Consider the following 20,376-nt stretch of genomic DNA (forward strand, 5'->3'; position numbering starts at 1 on the left):
TAGTGGCAGTCTATGAGATAATTAATAAAGAAATGCTAGCTCCTGTTCGATAAGCTGCCGCTCGTCATAGTTGTGCATGAACAAAACATGCTGACAGGGCCTCTTGCTCGCAGTTGCTCCTATTGCCGAGAATTGGACGTGCAGCTGGTGCCGCTGCGCCATCTGTGGGAGCTTCTTGTAACAGCCACTTTTTCGACCAATCCGGATTTTTCCATCACGCCGACATTTGACTTTTGTGTGGCACGGGGCCCCCTAAGCTGTTGCGGAAAAGGTGGATTACGTGTGTAGGTGCCTGGTGCTGTGCTACTGAGCACGAGGCCTCAAGTTTGGCCCCAGCCACTCGTGAGTGGGCACATCACTGAATACGTATACGTGTCGGTCTCTAGTTTGCTTGAGCTGCTGCCTGAGCAAGCTACAACTTTTTTTTAAAAGTAGATGGCTGCTTAAAGGCACTGGCAACTGAAGTGTTGCGAGATTATGGTGGACATAAAAATTTCTCGCCTCATATTAAAATAAAATGTGGATATGTATTTTAATGTGGAATTGGTTATTCTGAGCTTTACATTTGTAGGACCTTGGGAGTCCTCACACCACCCCTTCCATAATGGTGCACCAATGCATGATGCACCACTGCCATGCGATAGCAGGCGCTGCCACCTGTGGGGCAAATGCGACCCAAGCTGCTCTTCCCGAGCAACCGAGCATGATCAGTCATTAACAGCCACAGTGATCAGCCACAGTTGCTCACAATGACTCCACAAGTTCATGTGACCTAGGTTGCTCCACCTGGGCCACCATATGCCACCCATTTTTTGCTCACAACACCGACAACGCCAATGCCAGATTCTTTGGGTAACCGGGCCTTTTAATGCTGTCGTGTTTATGTTCTCTTCAGTGCGCCCTGCTATGAAAAGCAATGCTTTGTTCGCATTTCCGATGATGCAAACTTTCATTACTAGATGGCGCCACAGTGTTTTACATTCCTTGATTGATGTGGTAACCACGGCCCACTAAAACTGTCGTGGATGTATGTTAGTTTTTAGTTGTAACACTTCTCGGCATGCAGTCACGATTGCACTTACCGATCATAATTTCCAGCATCAAAAAACATAAAATGACCTCATCCGCTTACCAGTTTCTAAAACTGATGCAGAATCTGGGTTGAGGTTTCTCATTTTCTCATTGCAGCAAAAAAAAACAACAGAGTGCTTAAAATTCACTTGTTGGCCCCTTTAGAATTGTGTGAGAGCTGGGGTAATGGATAATGGCCAAACTATACACAATCAGATGCAGCTGTGGCAAAGGCTTCATTAATGGCCGACCTTTGAGATGATTGCTAGGTTTAGCAAAGTGGCAAATGCAGTCTTTTATCACTAACATCCTCGAGCAACTTTTCGGTCCAATTTAAATAAATTCACATAGTTAATACCAGCGACAAGGACTTCATTACGACTTGGCAGGTCAGCGCTGGGCTTAACACACCCTACTTGCCTGTTTCATTAAAAAAAAATGGTACGTCATACTGATAACAACATAGCGTAGACTATTGCAGCCTAACAAGCAAAGTGCCATATGTGACAGAAAAGCACAACAGCCCACTGCATTCCCCGCATCTATTTAACCTAGATTAACCAGAATAGCTGCGTTAAAAATGTTTGTAAAGACCGTATATTACCGAAGTATCACATTTGCTCGATCAGTGGATGCCGGCTAACAGGCAGTTAAAGCAGGTACAATTGATTGCATTGGTCATTTAACAATGCACCAGTCAAAATATGCATGGCATGTGAATTCCAGCTCTCTCTAGTAATTGAAGGAATTTTTATTTTCAAATGCGCATAACATTATACTGGTGTAAACGTGAAAAATGTCACATTTACAGAAATTGCAAACGTCAACTGATACTTCGGGTGGTTGTAACAATGGTCACTCTCTCAGGGCTCCGATACAGCCATAACTACAGTTTGATCAGTTTAACAACCCCACAGCACATAGTTATGTTTAGTATGGTGTAGTAGATAGAGTAATGGCGTATCAATGCGTAATTGAGCACGGGCATCTTTTCTGCGTGACATTTAATGAACCGGTGGGAAACCATAGAAAGGGTCATATCTATATCCATCTTTTCACACTTGCTATGTACACTTTGAATAAAATGTGACAAGGCTGTAAAATGTATTGGCTACAGGAGGTAGTGGGGCAACTGACAAAAATATCCTGCTTGATTCAGTTGCACTCAAACAACTGACAGTGTATTTCACTCAAGCTACACAGAAATGAAAGCTTCACTGGGGAAGTCATACACATAAGATAAATAACTAGGATAAGTAAATTCTCTTTGCACGCACAGTTTTACGCTGGCTGCTTCCTGTGCATATATTCCGAGGTAGCATCCCACAGTAGCAAAGTTCTAAGCAAACCAAAGGACCATCTCTTTGTTAAACCACTGGGCATGGATCTAGCTCTTGCAAACAAATCGTATTGGTGTAAATGTGCCATTTCTGGCTGAATCATCTGGGCCACTTCACTTTTGATGCTGGTGCTAAATTTTGTTCCAAACAGTGAATTTTCTAGAATCTGGCATTACAAGGATAATTTAAACACCACAGCCAGAGTTTACTAATTTGCTGCATTGTTTCATGGTAAAAATCTTGCTGGCTTACCAAGTGCATCTAGGTTACAAAAGCTTGTTAATCAAATCACACAAATGGCCTTGCCAGACACTCAAGCTCTGGTCCACGTCAACTAAGAACGAGGTTGGTACCAACTTGAACTTGGCAGACTCAAAGTTGCTAGACAAGAATAAACTCCCAACATACTTATGTTTAGTGCCATAAATACAGAAAGCATGAGAATATATTAAAAAACTAAGTACGCATCAGTAAAAATGATGAACCATACTCCACGCAGCACTAATGTGGCAAATAATAGCTGCATGGCCAAGTTTATTAAAACAGGCCTGTTTTTTGGCGAGCAACTCCAATAAAGTTGCACTCCAAGCAGAACGGTGAATAATCAAACTTGCCAAATTCCATATCTGCCACAATAGGACTGAATAAAGTCTAAAGCTCCCTTCATTATTCAAGTTCTCAAAAGTAACTTACCAGCATACGATCGATACCACAGTCAAAAATTAAGATTACAAGCATGTTATCTGCATATCAATCCAACATCACAAGCCTATACACATCCCTTGCATGGTTTGCTTTGGTCTGATGAAGGTTCTGCCTAACTAGCAACAGTTTGCACCAGCAAAACTGCACCCTTGCTCGCATGGCAGCACCAGCTTTCTCGCTTTTTAATCGTTACACACTCCCACAGGCACACAAACGGGCTTTAACCCAACACTGCCCACGCACAAAGTGTCAAAACACCGCAACGTCTATTCGCATCTCTAAGCTACACTAAGCCACGAAGCGCCACAGCTTAAAACGCCCATCTGTGCTGCATAACTATTTAGTTCACACAGTGTGCAGACTTGCCCAGCATTCTGCAAAAGCACGAAATCCTTTGTATGTAATACCATCACCCCGGAAGGCAACATTCATAAAGTTGGGACACTGTTCAGACCAGTCCTCCAGCTGTGAGGAACAAAATCTTCCAAAGATGGGTCACATCGCAACACCTTGACCATAGATGACGTCTTTGATACAGCTCAAAGCTACTGATGCCACTCGGGAAAGTTTCACAAGTCATCCCTCCATGCCAGATGACAATGCTTAACAGCAGTGATGGTTCTGCATCAGTACTGCTCTCAAAGACTGTGATATCCAACATTTCTTCAATTCAGTTGCAATGTTTTCCTCCTCAGATTGCTGATACTTCATGTGTGATCACTATGAACACCTGGAGTAGAAGACATCTTGCTTTCCTGAGCGCACTAACCATGCTGGCACATCATGCCAACCACATGATTCAGGTGTTCACGACGCTTCATAGCAACTTCCTCTTATCAATTCCACAGCACTGCCTGCCACTTTTTTTACCAATCAACAGTTGCAGATGACTTGATTCAGTGTCACTTGGCCACAGGAGCCAGAAATCTTATAACTCCTTGCTTTTTGGTGGCTGCAGTGACATCCCAAGCTGGTATTCTTGCGCCTTGGTAGCGAGCAAAACTTCCACATCAAGTCACTTGAACAGTTGACAAAGTTAAGAACTCTCTGAAGCAAACGAGTGTGTTCCAGCCACAGAAACCTAGCGTGTCAGTGTCTTGGCGGCCAGCTTCTTTTGTGAGGTTCTTGTTGTGCCAGAACCCTTACTTGAGATGTCTGGCAGCCAACCCGCGGGCACATCGTGTGAAATGCCCCAGCTGCGAGCCAACCCGTGGTGCTAGTCGGAGAGGTTCTCGGTGGCAAACTCGGACGGCGGCCGCTTGGCAGCAGAAGTGTTTTCAAGGATTAGCGACTCCTCGCCAAGCACAGAACAGAGTTCGCGCAGACGGGTCTCCATCTGTGGGACACCCGCCAGCTGGGCCTCCAGGTTTTCTTTCTCCTCGCGCAGTGAGAGGCGGGTCGACGTGTCCAGTACCTCGAGCCGCCAACCACCCTCACCGTCAAACTGGAGCAAGTGTGTGTGGAACTTCCTGCACAGCAGCGAAAATCCAAAAGTTTGGTGACCTTTCTAGAGTGCAATATGTTAGACTAATATAGCAACACAAAAATGCAACAAGAAGAAGGGGAGACACAACCTAAGTACTACTCGCAACTGGAAGTATGTGGCGTAAGTACTATGATGGTCACTCTTTAATTAACTCACTTATTCAAACAACCACTGTATTCGAACTGGTGCTTTGGTCCTGCAAAACTGAAATGTATTAGAAAACATACATGAATTCAAATTTAAAATAAACAAATTTGCAATTTGCATTCGAGTTCAAATTGCCGAAAGTTCACTGCATTACTACCAAAAACAATAAAAATGAACTAAAAAAAATGTGTGGCAGGTATGCTTTGCATGTCCAACCCGGATATATTACACCCAAAGGGGATTCTGAAATACTTCGTTATATCCATAATTCGATACATAAAAATGGAAATGGATAAGCTTATCTGTAGTCTAGAAGCAAGAATACAGTGCACCAACGCTAATGATGCGCTCCTTCCAGCGGCATGCGGCCCACCAGCATGGTGGTAGTGCACCACTCCCTGGGTGCTGCTAGGCCAAGCTTGCTTCGCATCGAAGCCGCAGGGTATGGTACTTTGGAACTAGCCAGTGCCTATCGTAAGGCACCTAATACTATTTCCAGCACACCATAATTCAAATAATCACTTGTTAAAATAAAGGAACAGTTTGTTTCCACAATGCATTTTGCAGCGAAGCATGCCATGCGAGAGCTGCCGGAAGGCTTTGTTAAGGTTGGCTTCACCACATGACAGCAGCATGGCAAGGAAAATGAAACCTTGTCACACAGTTTCACAGTGCTGGTGCTAACAGCAGATGCCCAAAGCAACATAGCTGAGCAGTGTCCATGCGCAAAAAGTGATTGAAAAGTGCTGTTAGGACAAGCGGCACTTGCAAAGACATGTTGCGTGGTTTGATATGTCGAACGTCCGGTGTGACTGGAGTTCGGTATACTGTACGACTTTCCCATAGTTTTACACAGAATTTTCATGGGGACAGTTTGTGTTACATATAGCCAATACTTCGAAATACCCAGGTTCGACAAATCCGGGCTCGAATATCAAATGTCCACGTGGGCAAGTTTCGAGTAGAGAGAGTCGGAAGGTGGCTGGTAGGTGGTGCTTCTGGAAGGCGGATGATTCAAAATGGACATTGATTTTTTCGCACTGTGAGACTGACATTGCTTTAGCAGTAAAAAAAAAAAACCTTTCGGTGCACAATACTTCAAGTATCCTGGAAGCAAGAAATTTTTAGAGGCCACCTACAACTCAACAAAACATCAATAAGAATAAGGGAGGCTCCACACAAAAAAATATGGCACTTTCAAGTTTTGCAAACTATGCCCTGCTGACATCCAAATGCGACCAACATGACGTGGATGACGTCTCTCGTCGCTAAAAAAAAAAACATGTAAAAAAAGTCGAGTTAAATAGGAACTCACCATAGTGACGGTCTGTGGGTGATGGTGAGCAGCGAGATGCCGTAGTCCTTGGCGGCTTGGTAGATCTGGCTCTCCACGTCAATGGAGACGGCACTGGTACACTCGTCGAGCAGGGCAAATTGGGGTCTGCACATAGTGTAACCCACATGAGTATCTTTGTGCCTTGCTGCAAATGTTCAACACCTAACATCACAGCAAAGGGTCAAATCTGCAGGAAGGGCAAAGTGAAACCAGCCAGCACTACACAGACCCTAGTAAAATATAATGAGAGATCAAGTCTACCGTCCTTCCTTTTAAAGTTAGCAAGTCCCACACTGCGATATGAGTACATACCTGTGGTAGAACAGGCGAGCCATGCCCATTCGCTGCTTCTCGCCTCCAGACAAGATGTCTTTCCAGTCTCCCACTGCATCCCAGCCTGCAAGGCGGGAAAGTTCAGTAAATATATGTAGGTAAATGGTGCAGATACTGCAAACAAACCTAACATAGCATTCAGATGTGCAAACTGTCACAACATATAGCAATTCCAAGATCATCATAGCCACATTCATTTATTCCTCACTTCTTTGTAATGCATTACTAGCTAGGCTGCACTCGTGGTCAAGCCCATGCACCATCAATGCAGCGATGGTGTGTTAAAATTCGCAAAACTTTGCAAATGGCTCAAGTCAAACTAAGGGAGCTGGACGCTGCTTTTAAGCCCAGTGTACGTAAAATAAGACAAAACATGTATACAAAACAAAAAATTTCTAAACCAAAGTAATTACCACAGCTCTGATGGAGAAAAGTATGCTCAATTCATGAAGCAAAGAAGCATGTCACTTCTGAGCCAAGCTGATGCTCTCACCTCCCTCTCTCACAATGATGTGCTGCAGGTGCACAATCTTGAGGATGCCCTCAAGGTCAGCGTCATTGAAGCCACGATTCCGCATGTCCTCCAACGTGTCAGGGTAGATGACCTGGTCCCGCAGTGTTCCCAGGGCCATGTAGGGCCTGTGCACAATATCAGAATGCGTGTTTCGCACATCATTTAGTGTGACGTTCAGCAGAGATGATAAGCTCGGTGGCAACATTTGGAAACTTGACTGAGAGTCCTGAATCCCCATATCTCAGCAACACATCACACATCCCTCCTCGGACAGCAGGCAAGACCCAACGCAAGGAGCGCCACACGTAACTGCTCTGCTTGGTGTCACCAATGTCTCTGTCCAACTCTCTGCAACTGCTACACTTTGCAACTACTGCGCCATGAACTGGAGGGACAAGACAACTGCAACTGAATACATGAAGTGCCATGTGTTAAGTGTCTAAGCTGTTCACCAAATTAGTCGAAATTAAGCCACAAGAAACTGCAAGAGAGACCCTGCTTAATACCACACAGATAAAACTTACCTCTGTGGGATGTAGAACAAGTGCTTGTTGGATGGCCTCTGCAGTTGCCCACTGTAAAGTGGCCAGAGGCCACTGAGGATACGGAAGAGGGAGCTTTTGCCACAGCCATTGGGGCCCGTAATGAGGAGGTGCATGTCCTGCGTCATCTGCAGCGCAGACCGACCCTACAAATTAGCTGCCATACATTGCCACACTGCACAGAACAGTATGTGATCAATTTATCTCAAGAAGACACACTTCCCCAGCAAACAAGTGCCAAGAAAAAGAGCAGCCTTACCGTGAAGGTGAGGCTGGAGACGACGATGTCACAGTTTGGTGTGACAATGGGCACGCTCTCCAGGACAATGATGCCATTCCTCTCTATCACAGTGCCTGCATGTTTTGAGCAAGCAACATTTGCACTCCAGGCAGATCTCACAGCAGAACGCTGTGTTAGCAGATTCTCCTCACACAATTCCAAAAAAAAAAGAAAGAAACACCACTGCACCACTTATCAACAACATTTGCAATCATGGGTTCACTCTTACGGTGGTGCAGTGCGTGAGAATTTTCATTCCTTACATACGCTGCTAATTTCTGGCTAGAATCCACAATCACTTGAGTTCAAATATAGCAGGCTCTTTCTTCGACACTTACTGGACTTTTCCAGACTGTCGTGTATAATCTGCTTACCTCTTGCATGAGAAGAAATACAAGAGAAGTGAAACTGAAAATGAGACAAGCTTTGCCAAATGTTCTACGCACCCTTGATTTCAGGCATGCCATCCTTGAAAGTGAGGGTCTTCAAGCCAAAAGACCTCTTGCAGCAGCCGTCGTCGGAGACAGCCAAAGTGCGTTTGTAGCGGCATTCGCTCACATCCTCAAAAACGTTCAGCATCTTGGCGACGCGTCCTGTGTAGCCTGCCAATTCAGTGATCTGAAGAAAATGATACAATTAGAGCATGAAAAAGCTAAGGAATTAAATGTACGTAGTAAAGATATTGTACTGAGTACAGCACTACATATGTCCATGCATTTCCATCTGATCATACGCGACTGAATTTGCAATTATGCAGGCGCAGTAAAGCTATAAAAGGGGAAGGTTAATATTACTGGAAGGTCTTGAGAGGGCTGTTTAGAACCGGTGCAGACCTTAATCATGTTCAGATTTGGGGTGGGGGGGCAGGAAGGTTTTTCATGGCAACCGTGCAGCCCGCCAGCGGCCATACTGCCGCGAGGTTCGAAACTAAACGCTCAAACTGAGGGTACAGACACTGCTCATGAGGCCGTGCACCCAGATTCCCCAATAGCCATCCCTAGGAGGGGTTCAAATTTAAAGCCACTAAGGAGATCAACAAAAAACCACAACCAATATTTGTATGAAATTAGGACAGCCTCAAACAACTAAAGAAGTTAAGCTGGATTATAAAGTACCTGGCTTTCTCAACAGCAAAGCTCATCTTAATAAAGTGGGATACAACTTGAGAAAGCAGCAGCTGTTAACAACGAGCCATGGCTTACCAGGTTTTGTATTACTCCCCGCTTACCGATCACGACATCAAACGAAATCAGCTTTTTAATGCTTGTTGATGTCAAACAAGCCAGAAATATAAAATTTGTTTAGCTTATAATTTCATCTTGTGATATGATTCTTGTTCAGGTCACGACAAAAACTTTAACAACGGACTATTCTGTTGAGGAATTCTGTGCAGCAGTCACGAATGTGGGCGGAGCTTCACTGCAGACTTAAGTTGTATTCGAAATCTAAAGTCTGACGAAAACTCGTCTGGTCGGGTAGAAGATTCATGTATGAAGAAAAAGGAACGCCGACCAAAAGGTTGTTGTTTAAAACGAAGACGTTTCACGGCTTCCGTATGGAAGCCGAAACGTCTTCGTTTTAAACAACAACCTTTTGGTCGGCGTTCCTTTTTCTTCATACATGAAGTTGTATTCGACTATATACATTCCAAGGATTAAAACCTTGCTGTCGAAACTTCCAGCACAGCTGATTAAGCACCCTCAATGAGCTCCGCTAGTGGAACTGCAGCACGACTAACCCTAATTAAAAGCATTAATTAAGTCAGGCACACATGTAGATAACCCTTCGGTAATCTGAAAAGAGGCAAATTTCACACAGAGGAAAATGCTTGGACACGTATGAAACTCAAAGCAGCGCGTACTGCTCAAACTCACGGTCCCACTCAAAGCACCAGTGCTTATGTCATTTCACTGACATGTTACTTTGCCGCCGACTCACAAGCACCGCAGTTGGAAAGGTGAACCAACCCGGAAACGGAGCGGTAAAAAATTGTCAGACAATTATGATAGTCGGTAATGCAAAGTTTGAGTGCAGCTCCTGACACATTTTAGTTTTGCCAACCTTCGCAATCTCTTCGTGGCAGCCACCTTCCAACTGTCCATTTCACTTTCGCTGTGGAAGGTGGTGTTTCTCTCTGCAGTTACTACGTACCACCTGTCAGGTGAAGTGTGCCCTGTCAAGTGGTGTGTTTCGCCGACCCATAGTGGCATGGCAGGTGGCGTGTCACGCTGCTTGCCACCACAAGGGATCTTCTTGTGGGAGCCACCTTCCAGGGGGTGCTTCGCTCTGCTACTTGGACAACCGGTTACGCTGACGACTACGATCACTATGATGTGGAAGCCAGCAACAGGCACCTAAGAGCTGCGCTAGTCTAAAACGAAAACAAATAAAGGAATGACCCGTACGCGTTTCGGCGAAGGCGTTCCACAAGATGGGTTCCTCTCCTCTGCTTACTGCAAAAAAGTTTCCTATAGCGGCGCTGCGGCGCCTTTCTCGGATATGAGCTCAGGAGAGCGTGACGTCACGCGGCCAGCCTTTGCAAGCCAAGTGCTCATGAAGTCGTTCAGCCAGTCCCTAATGTTTTGGTGTCTATGTTCTAGTGCGCACATCTGCGCGGCCTTGACATAAAGCCTTGCCGCGCTGGTCTGGAGCCCCTCGCTGGCCCGCACATGCACGCAAGCAGCGGTGATAGATATCACCGCACGCTATCACGTGGTGTGATCACGTGGGGGACCGACTCCCCGGTTTACTTTTTATGACTAGGGTTCAACATTATCGACAAACGCGCCCTCCTCCTGAGTTTATTTTTTTTCCTCCATGGACTTGAAGCCTACAGTTCAGGATTCTGGGGTTGCCAGCATGTGCAACCACGCACTACAAGCCCAGTAAGTAGAATGCGAAGCCGGCTGTTATTTACACTAACCTCTTTGACCGTACTAATCGCGAAACTCTCCATATATGGGGCCCACATAAAAAAAAAAAACTGTTGCTCGAAATGTGCCATTCTTCGGAATTCAAACTGACTGTCACGTCACTTGCGACAGTTGGAAGTACTGCAGTGCTCAGCACTGCCGGAAAACACGTACCTAGTGGGTATAGTAGGAAAACAGAAGTTATGCCAGGTGCCTTAGCAGATGACTACCTGGCTCATAAGCAGCACAACCCCCTCATAACTTCCTGAAACTACAGCCACTGGTCATGGCAGGATTTTGAATCTGATTCACCAAAGCTCTGTTCAAGGTGGAACGCATATACTTCCTACCACGGCATGCTCGTCTATCAGCTGCCTACCTCGTTTTTTTCATGAATGCCCTTAAAAATTGTGTGACAAACATTCTTCCAAGCAGGAACATTAAAGTATAGTAATTAAAGCAAGTTTCCATTTTTCTTAAAGGAGTACAGGCACCTAACTTATAGGTGTGTTTTTTTCTTTTTTGTAATGATGCGTACGGCATTATTATGCACGGATTACCACCTGGTATTCTCCTAAGACCAGTAAATAATTTATAATCGCATTTATTTCTTGTGCTGTTTCGGTTTCAACAGCCGAATGAGGACTGTGATGTCAACGTGTGCTTACAGGTCACACGAGGCATGAAAAAACTGCAATATAATCGCTGCTTCCACATTCGTCGTCATTCCGCCTCTTGAGGACGGCTGGCTTCAGCACTGCAGTAAATTAAAACGATGAAGCAGCGATTAGATGGACATTTTTCCATGCCTCACGTGACATAAAAGCACTCTTTGACGTCACAGCCATCGTTTGGCTGTTGAAACCGAAACAGCATGACAAAAAATTCCATTATAAATAATGTAGCGGTCGTAGGCGAATACCACATGGTGACTGATGCGTAGTGGTGTCTTCCGCAGCATTGCAGAGAAGAAAACATGCCACCAAAATTAAGTGTCTATACTCCTTTAATAGGTCATGAACGCCCAACTGTGGTGACGGGCTGGTTTCGGAACTGCTATGCACATTCGGCTATTCTCACCTCCTTGTAAGAGGACATGAGCCTCTCAGTGGCATCCCCACCAGCGATGAGGATGTTCTTGGCTGTCGTGATGAACTGTGTCCTCGTGCTCACACCATCGTCGTTCTGGAAGGCCTCGTCTGCAAAAACAAATCAAAGCATATGCACCACCTCAGTTCCACCATTATGTCTGTACTGGTTTCCAAAGCTACATCACATCTTTGAAGTTAACAATGAGTGTAACCCCCCCCCCCCCCCTCCCATTTGTTTTAAAAATATTGCTGAATTTTCCACAACGTCTTGAGGAAAGATGGAAAAGAAAATACATGATTTTATGTCTGACTTAGTATGTAGGTATTCTTCCACCCGCAGGACCATGCAGAGCTAATCGGAGAGGGCCTCTGATGGCAACCGAACCCGCCAGTGGGGATTAAGGCTAGGGTGTCTTAAAGGGACTATGCAATAAATTAATTGAGATTACGTAAAGCAGATGAGAGATAGGCATTCGATCACTCGTCACCCCAGTGCAAGAATTTTTGAGCTAGCATCAATAACAGCGAAGATATAGACGTTTAAAAATTACGCTCCTCCTCTCCCCCCTCAACTCGTACACGAGGAGCACCAGAAAAAAAAAAAGAAAACAGCTCTGGGACTGGGCCCCGCCTATGAATACGTCATCCGCTGACGTTTATTTTCCAACTTCCGGTTGTCGCTCCTAGCCCCCCAGCAGCATCGTCGGCGGCGTGGCGGCATCTCTCCGGTCTCTTCGCCTTCCTGGATTGCGGCGCGCGTCGGGTTTCCTTGCTTGTCATCTGTGGTAATTAGCAGTAATAAACCCGGACCTCGAGGTGCGACTGCTCGCTCTTACGGCCGCGATGGGCATCGAGCCCTATGCGTGCCCACGAAGAGCCGTGCGAGTGGCTCCGGAACTCCCGACAGAAGGAGGCGGCAGAGGAAAATTGAAACCATATGCGCGAAGGCAATGCCCCGGCTCGCGCTTGCCCGAGAGGGTAGCGCGGCGGCACGAGCAGACGATTTTCACGGCTACCGGAAGTGTGCCCGTGACGGCGTGGCTGCTCGAATGAGAGAGTGTGGTGGCCTCTGGCGACCTCATGGGCAGTGTGATGTCTTTGTTTCACGATTTCAGTTCCAAAATCGGTCACCACGAGCACACCAATCGGCCCGCGAATTAAAAAAAAAAGTTTTTAAAGGGAGCATATACACGAAAACTAGCCGCGGCCATGGCAGCTGCGTGACGTCAGAAAGTTTCACGGCGAACCAATGGCAGCCCTTCGCTACATGACGTAACGAGCGCTGTACGACGCATTGCGCGCGGATTCGGGCGAAAGCTCGGCACCGCTGGTCGCCTCGGGGCGTAGAAGCCCGAATTTTAAAAAAATATATTGCAAATGATCGGCTCGCTTTGAAGTCTTGTACGCGGCACGAACGCTCGGTGGCCTACGCTCTACATGATGCAAGCGAGTTATAGCCAACTTCAAACACCCTTGTCAGGGATCCTTTAAGGACGCGCACGCTAGCACAAACGTAAACCTCACAGAGAAGCAAATACAGTCTTGCATTCTGCAGCAAGCTGAACAGTCCAGTTGTACATACACAGTACACAGGGAGAAAGTCTTCGAGAAGGAAACCTCAGCTCGGCTCATGACCATCACGGTGGTGATATACTCAGATAAGGTAAAAACACACCCAGCAAAGAGCTGGGGAAGAAGTCAGCGAAAATAGTTGCTAGAAAGCGAGCACGTGATTGGCGATGCAGTTCCCCGCACTCAGCAAGAGTGGCTGAAAAGTTTTCCTTGTTTTATCAGCTGCCGGACTCCACTCGTTGAGCAACTCGCCCCCGTCACGCAGTGGCACCCACCAGGAAGCAACCAGTAGGCATGGCTCGCATGTTTCGTCAGAAGGGCATTGAGAAAAAATGTAAGGAGGAAGAACCTAGCACCCGCGCGCCGCGGTGGTTCAGTGGCGATGGCGTTCGGCTGCAGAACACGAGGTCGCGGGATCGAATCCCTGCCGCACTTCGACGGAGCCGAAATGCGAAAGGCGTCCGCGCGCGTGCTGTGCCATATCGGTGCATGTTAAATGCCCCCCTCTACTACGGCGCCTCTTTTTCCCGTCTCCGCCCTTTTACTGCATCCTTCAGCCCTTCCCTCATGGCGTGGTTGACGTGTCCACCGAGATGTTAAACAGCTCCTGCTTTTTTTTTTCTTCGTCGTAAAACTTACGCGCACTGTAGCTCGATTTGCAATGCCACATGTTATTCCGGAGTGTATATACTCTAAACACAAAAGGAGTGAAACGGTAGTAAATCCTCTAACGCACTCCTTTTACGGGGTAGGGTATGCTGCCCAAGCCCTGGGATAGATTTCCACCACCAAAAACACGGAATACTTATGGTTGGCCGAGGAAACAAATTCCCTCTTCAAAACACGCCAGGTTCGAGCAGCTACGAAGATTTTAACCCAGGTTTCAATCTCCTCAATTTGTTCACCTCAGGACCTCCTGTACCTCGTTTAAAAGCCTCATTCCATTGCTAACTGCATCAAATTACACTATGGTTTGCAGTGGGAACGCACCACCGTAGCTAAGAGTAAGCATGCCGTATATATTTAGTGACCGAAATCCACTCCGAAACTTTGGCAGCATACCCTGCCCCAAAAAGGAGTAAGCCGTCCGAATGCGCTAAATGACAGCTAACTCCCTTTTTGCCCTCATATAGGCTTAGTCTTGTGAATCCAGACCTGGCATCTCTTCGAGGGCAACGACAGAGAACGCCACTACCGGCGACGAAACACGCCGGGAGCAGAGATGCAACAACGGTTATCGAGATATCGGTCCAGCAGCGGCCGCCATAAGCCGACGACCGGCAAGCTGCCGCGTAATCTCCGATCGCTCTGCGGCGGTAAAAGCAAAGCAAAAGCCCTCACCGCATGCAGGGCCGGCCTTCACGAGAAAGCGAACGTCGTTTTTTATCGCACGATCGGAGGCGACGAACGGTGCGCTAATCAAACGAAGGAGCTGTGCCCATTCACTGCAATGCAGCTACACAGGCCGATCGCTTTCGACAGCGATTCGATGGAGATAAGACACGAGGTGCTGCGGACAACTATAAACGCTAATGTACGCCGAAACGGCCGCGCAAATGTCACGGCTAAGTGAAAGTATGTACACGTAACAAGCCTTATCTGCACAACGTATTCCACTGTATACAGGGTGTCTCACGTAACTTGAACCTAGGCTTTTTTTTTTTTTAGTAAGTGCACGGTACGCCGCAGATCGGTGAAATCAACGACACACTGTTTACCATCGTGTGACGCAACCCCCGATATTTCTTAAATTCCGCATAATCAGTTAGTTAATATTAATCAGGCAAATTTTATTATAAAATATCTATAGCCCGAGAGCGTTCCGTCAAGTTGTAGAGGGGATTAAAGTGACCGACGACTGACCAAAACGTGTCATGAGATTATGGCGAAAATTAAAAAGATCATGTTTATATTGTCAGAATCGAGCACTTAAAACTCGAAGAAACGAGAATTTACAGCGTTCAGTTTGGCCCTGAATATCGCACAAAACAAGCTGATGCTACGCGTACTGCGGTGAAACTTTACTATTATTAGGGCTTCTGGTTTCCCGTGATTTCACGATACAGCGAAAAATCGCTAATTTAAGCAATTTTCTCAGAATCGTGCATTAGCAGCCACATTCTCTTCCTTGATGCTGTTGTTCAGACATCGTTTGGAGCGCCAATATGGCACAAAATTGACCAATCCACCTTATTTGCGCGACTGTAATGCAAGTGGGAGAATAAGCGCTCATGAAAACTTTAAACGAATTTAATAATCTCAAAACTGTGCAGGCCAACCATAGCCAACGCCCCGCCCCCCCTCCCTCCCCCCAATGAAAAAAAAAAACGCAGAATACACGCTAAAATACAAAAGCAGCGGACATGTTGACGTCATTTAAGAGGCAACATTTCAGATTTGCGTGCCGCAATCGAGCGATGCCAAGCCTCCGATTCTTTAATAGCACGCAGCCTCCTGCACGGCAGCAGCGGCTATCGCAGAGGTGCTGCCACAACTTCACGCTGCCCACTCCTGCACCTGTCCACCTTTATTTGCTTTCCGTACTCCAGTCAACTCCTTCAGTTCGTCCCCTTTCTCAAAAACCAGCACCGCCTCCTTTCTATGTCTACGGACATCTTTTCATTTGCACTGGCACACCACGCGCTTAGCCCCAAGGTAAAATAGAAAGCTGGCTTCTCCTGGGAACTTCTAGGCCTTGTGGCGAAGGTCACTTTGCATGCGTTGAAAAAAAAAATCACACTATATTCAAACGCTGGCTTTGAACACAAAGGGAGGAGCATTCTGAAACATTACTCGACCATTCTCGCAGAATTTTTAGGATTGTTTGCTCTTATTTCCAAGTATTTACTTATTTATTTTTTGTAGCAGAAAGTTAGGGGCCTTGGCCATTGTAACGTGCCCGGCGAACATGTCGAGAGCGGAACATGGAATACGAGCGTGTTGCCGCCTCTGGTAAGTGCTATAGGCAGGCCACCGAAAGTCATTTAAACGAAGATTCTAGTCAGTCGATCGTAGCACGTACAAAACAAGGGGAGGGGAAAGCGGCGAAGTCAAGTAGTTCAAGGTACTCCGATTTTTTCTTACTTCGCACACCATTGCGCAAGTCGTCAAAGCGAGCATGGCACGATCAGCGCTCACGCTTCGTTCGTTCAAAGCACGGTCGAGAGCGCTATATACAAAACGGCAGGGCAAAAACGTAGTCACGTGATTTCTTTTTTTTTTTCATATTTCGCGCGATTTCTTTAAGTGCAGAAAAAAAAGGCATATCCGGGAAGTTTATCGTCTGCTGCACCACGCCGAAGCGGTCGACTGTAAAACTTACGACGCAACATACGCTCCAAACAGAAAGGACTAAAAAGGGAGTAAAGCATCGTCTAGCGCACACCCTTCTAGAAAAGGGTGTGCGATAGCGGACATTTTACTCCCATATGTGTGTATTTCTTGTTCAGAGTGCACGGTACAGCCTAAACAGAACGGAGTACAAAGGAAGTAAGCTATCCGCTACCGCAGATTACTCCTTCTTTAGTCCCGTATAAGCGTATTCGTGTTTAGAGTGTACGTGTTGCTACAAAAGACTGACTCGGCTGTTCCTACTCTCCGGCTCTGTTTACGCTGCAATAATTTATTCTTGCCCTCACCGAATAGCGTATGACACTGACATTTCCGTGCGCTCGAGTGGCTGACAGTGCCTCGCTCTGCTGGCCGTACGTCAAAGCGGCGGTGTACGCAAAACAGGACAAGCAGGCGACGTTGCCAGGCTTTGTATTTGTCCTCGTTTCTCAACCTGCTCCCCAGCCCTACGGCTTTCCTTTAAATCCACTCTTTGTTTTGCGCCTGCTTCAAGCTGACCACGCATCATGTACCGATGCAGTCTGTCTTACTATAGAGCTCGCCGGGCTCGCACAACGCGCAACTGTCGGCCATCGGACACAGTCGGGGAATAGGTCTGCGAATGCACTGACTGGGACCGTGTAAATCAGTACGAGAGCGAAACGACTCCTGCATATCTTTTCCTCGATAAACAGTTGCTTACCACGTTTTTCTGTATCACGTATAGTACTGACCTTCCTAAACAAAATACGTATATTGGTGTCGCTCTACATGGCTGAGATAAACGCCGTCACTTCTACCTTCTGCTGGCTGCGCGTTGCCAGCTAAACGCATAGCGTGCACACCTTCAGCACAGTGCCGATACGCAGTTGTGTCCATTTCCCATTTCGATGCCATTTGAAATACCGTAAATAACTGAGATCCGGCGACTCAGTTTCCCCGGCAGCCTACGTCGTGACACCGAGATTTCAGCGCAAAACAGCGCCCGCCATTCAATTCACATCCTACAGGTCCACGACAGCATCCCCCCCCCCCCCCCCCCCTTTCAGGCATTAAGGCGCATATTCGCCAGCCTCCGGCTTCCTTCCGCCCACGAGCGAAGTTCTCCGCGTCATAGTTTAGGATTCGCTCGAACGACCGACCCTCCGTACGCAATATTAACCGAAGCGGTCCCAGTGAGCTTCCACGAGGCTCCTACACTCTAAAACAGAACGGAGTAAAAAAGAGAGTAAGCTGTTCTCTAGCGCACCCTCATTTGTAGAAGAGTGTAAGAGGATAACTTACTCCGTTTTTACTCCCATGTAGGCTTCTAATCACGTTTAGAGTGTAGCTTCGATACCTTTTTTTTCTATAGGCATCAGCAGTGCTAAGTCCAAAATTCTCTCTCCGCGAACAGGGACGGGGGAAGCGTGCTGGCGGAAGCCACGCGCGAAAGCAAGTACAGAGACGCCTCCGCAAACGCGCACCGCGTTTCCCGCTCAGTGACACAGCCACACAGACAGCGTCGCGAAACACGCGCACGTGCCGCACTCTTTCGGTCCATGGCCGGCTCTCGGCGGCCCAGTCGCGCTGGTTCACCAAGTTCGCGCGAGGCGGGGAAAAGCGGACATGCGTCGAGGAAGTGAAGCACGCGGGCCTCTACGCAAACAACACAGCGGGCTGTCTTAAAAGAGAGGGAGAGACAGGGCACGAAAAACAAGGGCGGTGAAACAAGCGAGGGAGGCCGGTCAGCCACGCGCGAGACCGCGAAGAAGCAAGAACACAACCAAGGTAGGAGGATGCACAGGAGGAGGAGGAGGGAACCGCAAGGAGAGTAGCATCACCGCCGCCGCTGCTACTACAGCGCTAACCGCGTAGCGGGACCCAAGGGGAGGGTAGCGGGACCCAAGGGGAGGGTCGTCGTCCCCCACCAACCGCTGAGCGGAGGAAGGAGGAGCAGGGTCAGTCAACCGCGTTCCGGCTCGTCGGGGGGCCGTACACGCGCAGCGCACGGGAACCGCAAAAGTCGGCCAGACGGGGCCGACGCGGGGATACCCCCTCCCACCGCAGCCCAAACGGCAACAAGCAAAGCAGCCCGAACGGAGAGAGCACAACGCGAGTCGTGCTCGGAATTGAGACGAGCAGGGCGAAGTTAGTGGCGTCATCTGTCGGAAACGATTTAAATCGAACGCACGCGGTGTGACAAGGCATATAGCGAATGAACCATATGAGCACACTTTCGGAGGGCAACGCCGTTCGTGCGAACACACATTCAAACCAGGCACAGTCAACGGACGAGAGTACGTGCCGCCAAGTACAGCTCAAAGCACATCCCCTCCCCACTAGACCCCCACCCTACCAGACCAGTAGTCTAGACCGGCGCTGGTTCAGGTCCCTCCACTATGAAAGGGAACAACAATAGGATTTTACCTCTCTACTAAAGTTGAAACTGACTTTTCGAGCTAGTTAGAAAATAAGAAACAGTGTGCTTGTCACAATTAACCATGGACGCAAAGACTTCCCTTTTATACTGGAGGGACCTGAAACCGCAGGCTTCGCACTGCATACCCTCAACATTATCATTAAAGATGGGAACGAATCAACACCGAAACGAAGCAAAACCAGATGACACAAATGCAGCATCGACACAGAAATTATCAACTTCGAAAGCACGCGTCACATGCAAGACCACGCAATCACCGCTGCAAGGACTGGAGCCCTCCGACCCACTAATAACGACGAGAGAATCAATTACGGTCCCCTACACACTTCGCCACGCAACACCATCTTTGAACTATGCCATCTCTCACACCCCTTAGTTAACACAAGCAGGTCGCCATTTTTTCACGCAAAATGCTTTGCGCAAAACCGTTGCTGTTGTTGACGCCTCTCCCATATTGGGAGCCACCGTATACAGTTGAACAGCGCGCGGCTGCGCATGCACGCTCTCTGCTAGCTAGTGCAAGTCCTGTTTGACAAAAACGTTCGCTAAAGGACCGCTTGTCAACAGCTTCCAACTGCCCCTGCATGCCTCATAGTGTGTAGTGCTATTAGCGCTGCAGACGGGGGCTTACTAATATGCAATTTTTTTACAGCAGCCCAAAACTACCGAATGCCCCTGCCTCTAGCGTGAATGGCGGTATGAAGCGGTGTCCATGCAGTTGCGCAGGTTTGTAAACCTCAGAGGAGAAGGCCAGCATAAGCAGTAGGTGATCGCGAATTTAAGGGACACAATTACAAATGAGAGCTAGGATCAGGAATCGCTTTTTACCGGGCAATACGTAAGTCGGATGGGGGCGAGGGGACGCCGGGTCAATTTCGCGCAGAAATTTCAGTGACAGCTGTGCCTACGCTGCTACTCGCGCTCGTAACAGCCATGGAGATGCACTCGTCCAGCCGGCTGCGCCAATTAACAATTCCAGCGCCGCGAGTGCGAAGGGCCAAGCCTTGAAGGCGGCTTCATTCGCACGAACGGCTGCGGATTTTTCGCTCGCGTCGTTCAACCTCCTCCCTCTCCACCCCCCCCCCCCCCCCCCTCTTTCCACGACAAAGCTCGTACCTCATGGATGAAACTTCTCTCGAGCCCGCACTCCACCGACAGAACACGGCCGCTCGAACTAAGAGTGCAGGACTGCGCAAAGCTTAAACTTTCAACGTGCACAGAAGGCGCTCCTTAACATTTAAAAGCCACACTTGAGTGGCCGCCTGAAGACGACTGGACTGGATTGAAAAACTTTT

At 47.6% G+C, this 20,376-nt stretch overlaps 1 protein-coding gene across 1 annotated transcript in view; it reads right to left on the minus strand.

The window, feature by feature from the left end:
- Positions 1-1,800: 1,800 nt before the first annotated feature.
- The window catches only part of Abcd1 (ATP binding cassette subfamily D), a 98,846-nt gene continuing 80,270 nt past the window's right edge, over positions 1,801-20,376 (minus strand). Inside the window, exons 3-10 of the mRNA XM_077640148.1 lie at positions 11,747-11,865; positions 8,201-8,372; positions 7,734-7,828; positions 7,457-7,602; positions 6,912-7,057; positions 6,398-6,482; positions 6,065-6,190; positions 1,801-4,585 (exon numbers count right to left, since the gene is read on the minus strand). Coding sequence (XP_077496274.1) covers positions 4,333-4,585; positions 6,065-6,190; positions 6,398-6,482; positions 6,912-7,057; positions 7,457-7,602; positions 7,734-7,828; positions 8,201-8,372; positions 11,747-11,865 — 1,142 coding nt within the window. The 3' untranslated portion in view covers positions 1,801-4,332. The remainder of the gene's footprint in view (positions 4,586-6,064; positions 6,191-6,397; positions 6,483-6,911; positions 7,058-7,456; positions 7,603-7,733; positions 7,829-8,200; positions 8,373-11,746; positions 11,866-20,376) is intronic.

Source organism: Amblyomma americanum, chromosome 10 (genome assembly GCF_052857255.1).
Source record: "Amblyomma americanum isolate KBUSLIRL-KWMA chromosome 10, ASM5285725v1, whole genome shotgun sequence".
NCBI lineage: Eukaryota > Metazoa > Arthropoda > Arachnida > Ixodida > Ixodidae > Amblyomma > Amblyomma americanum.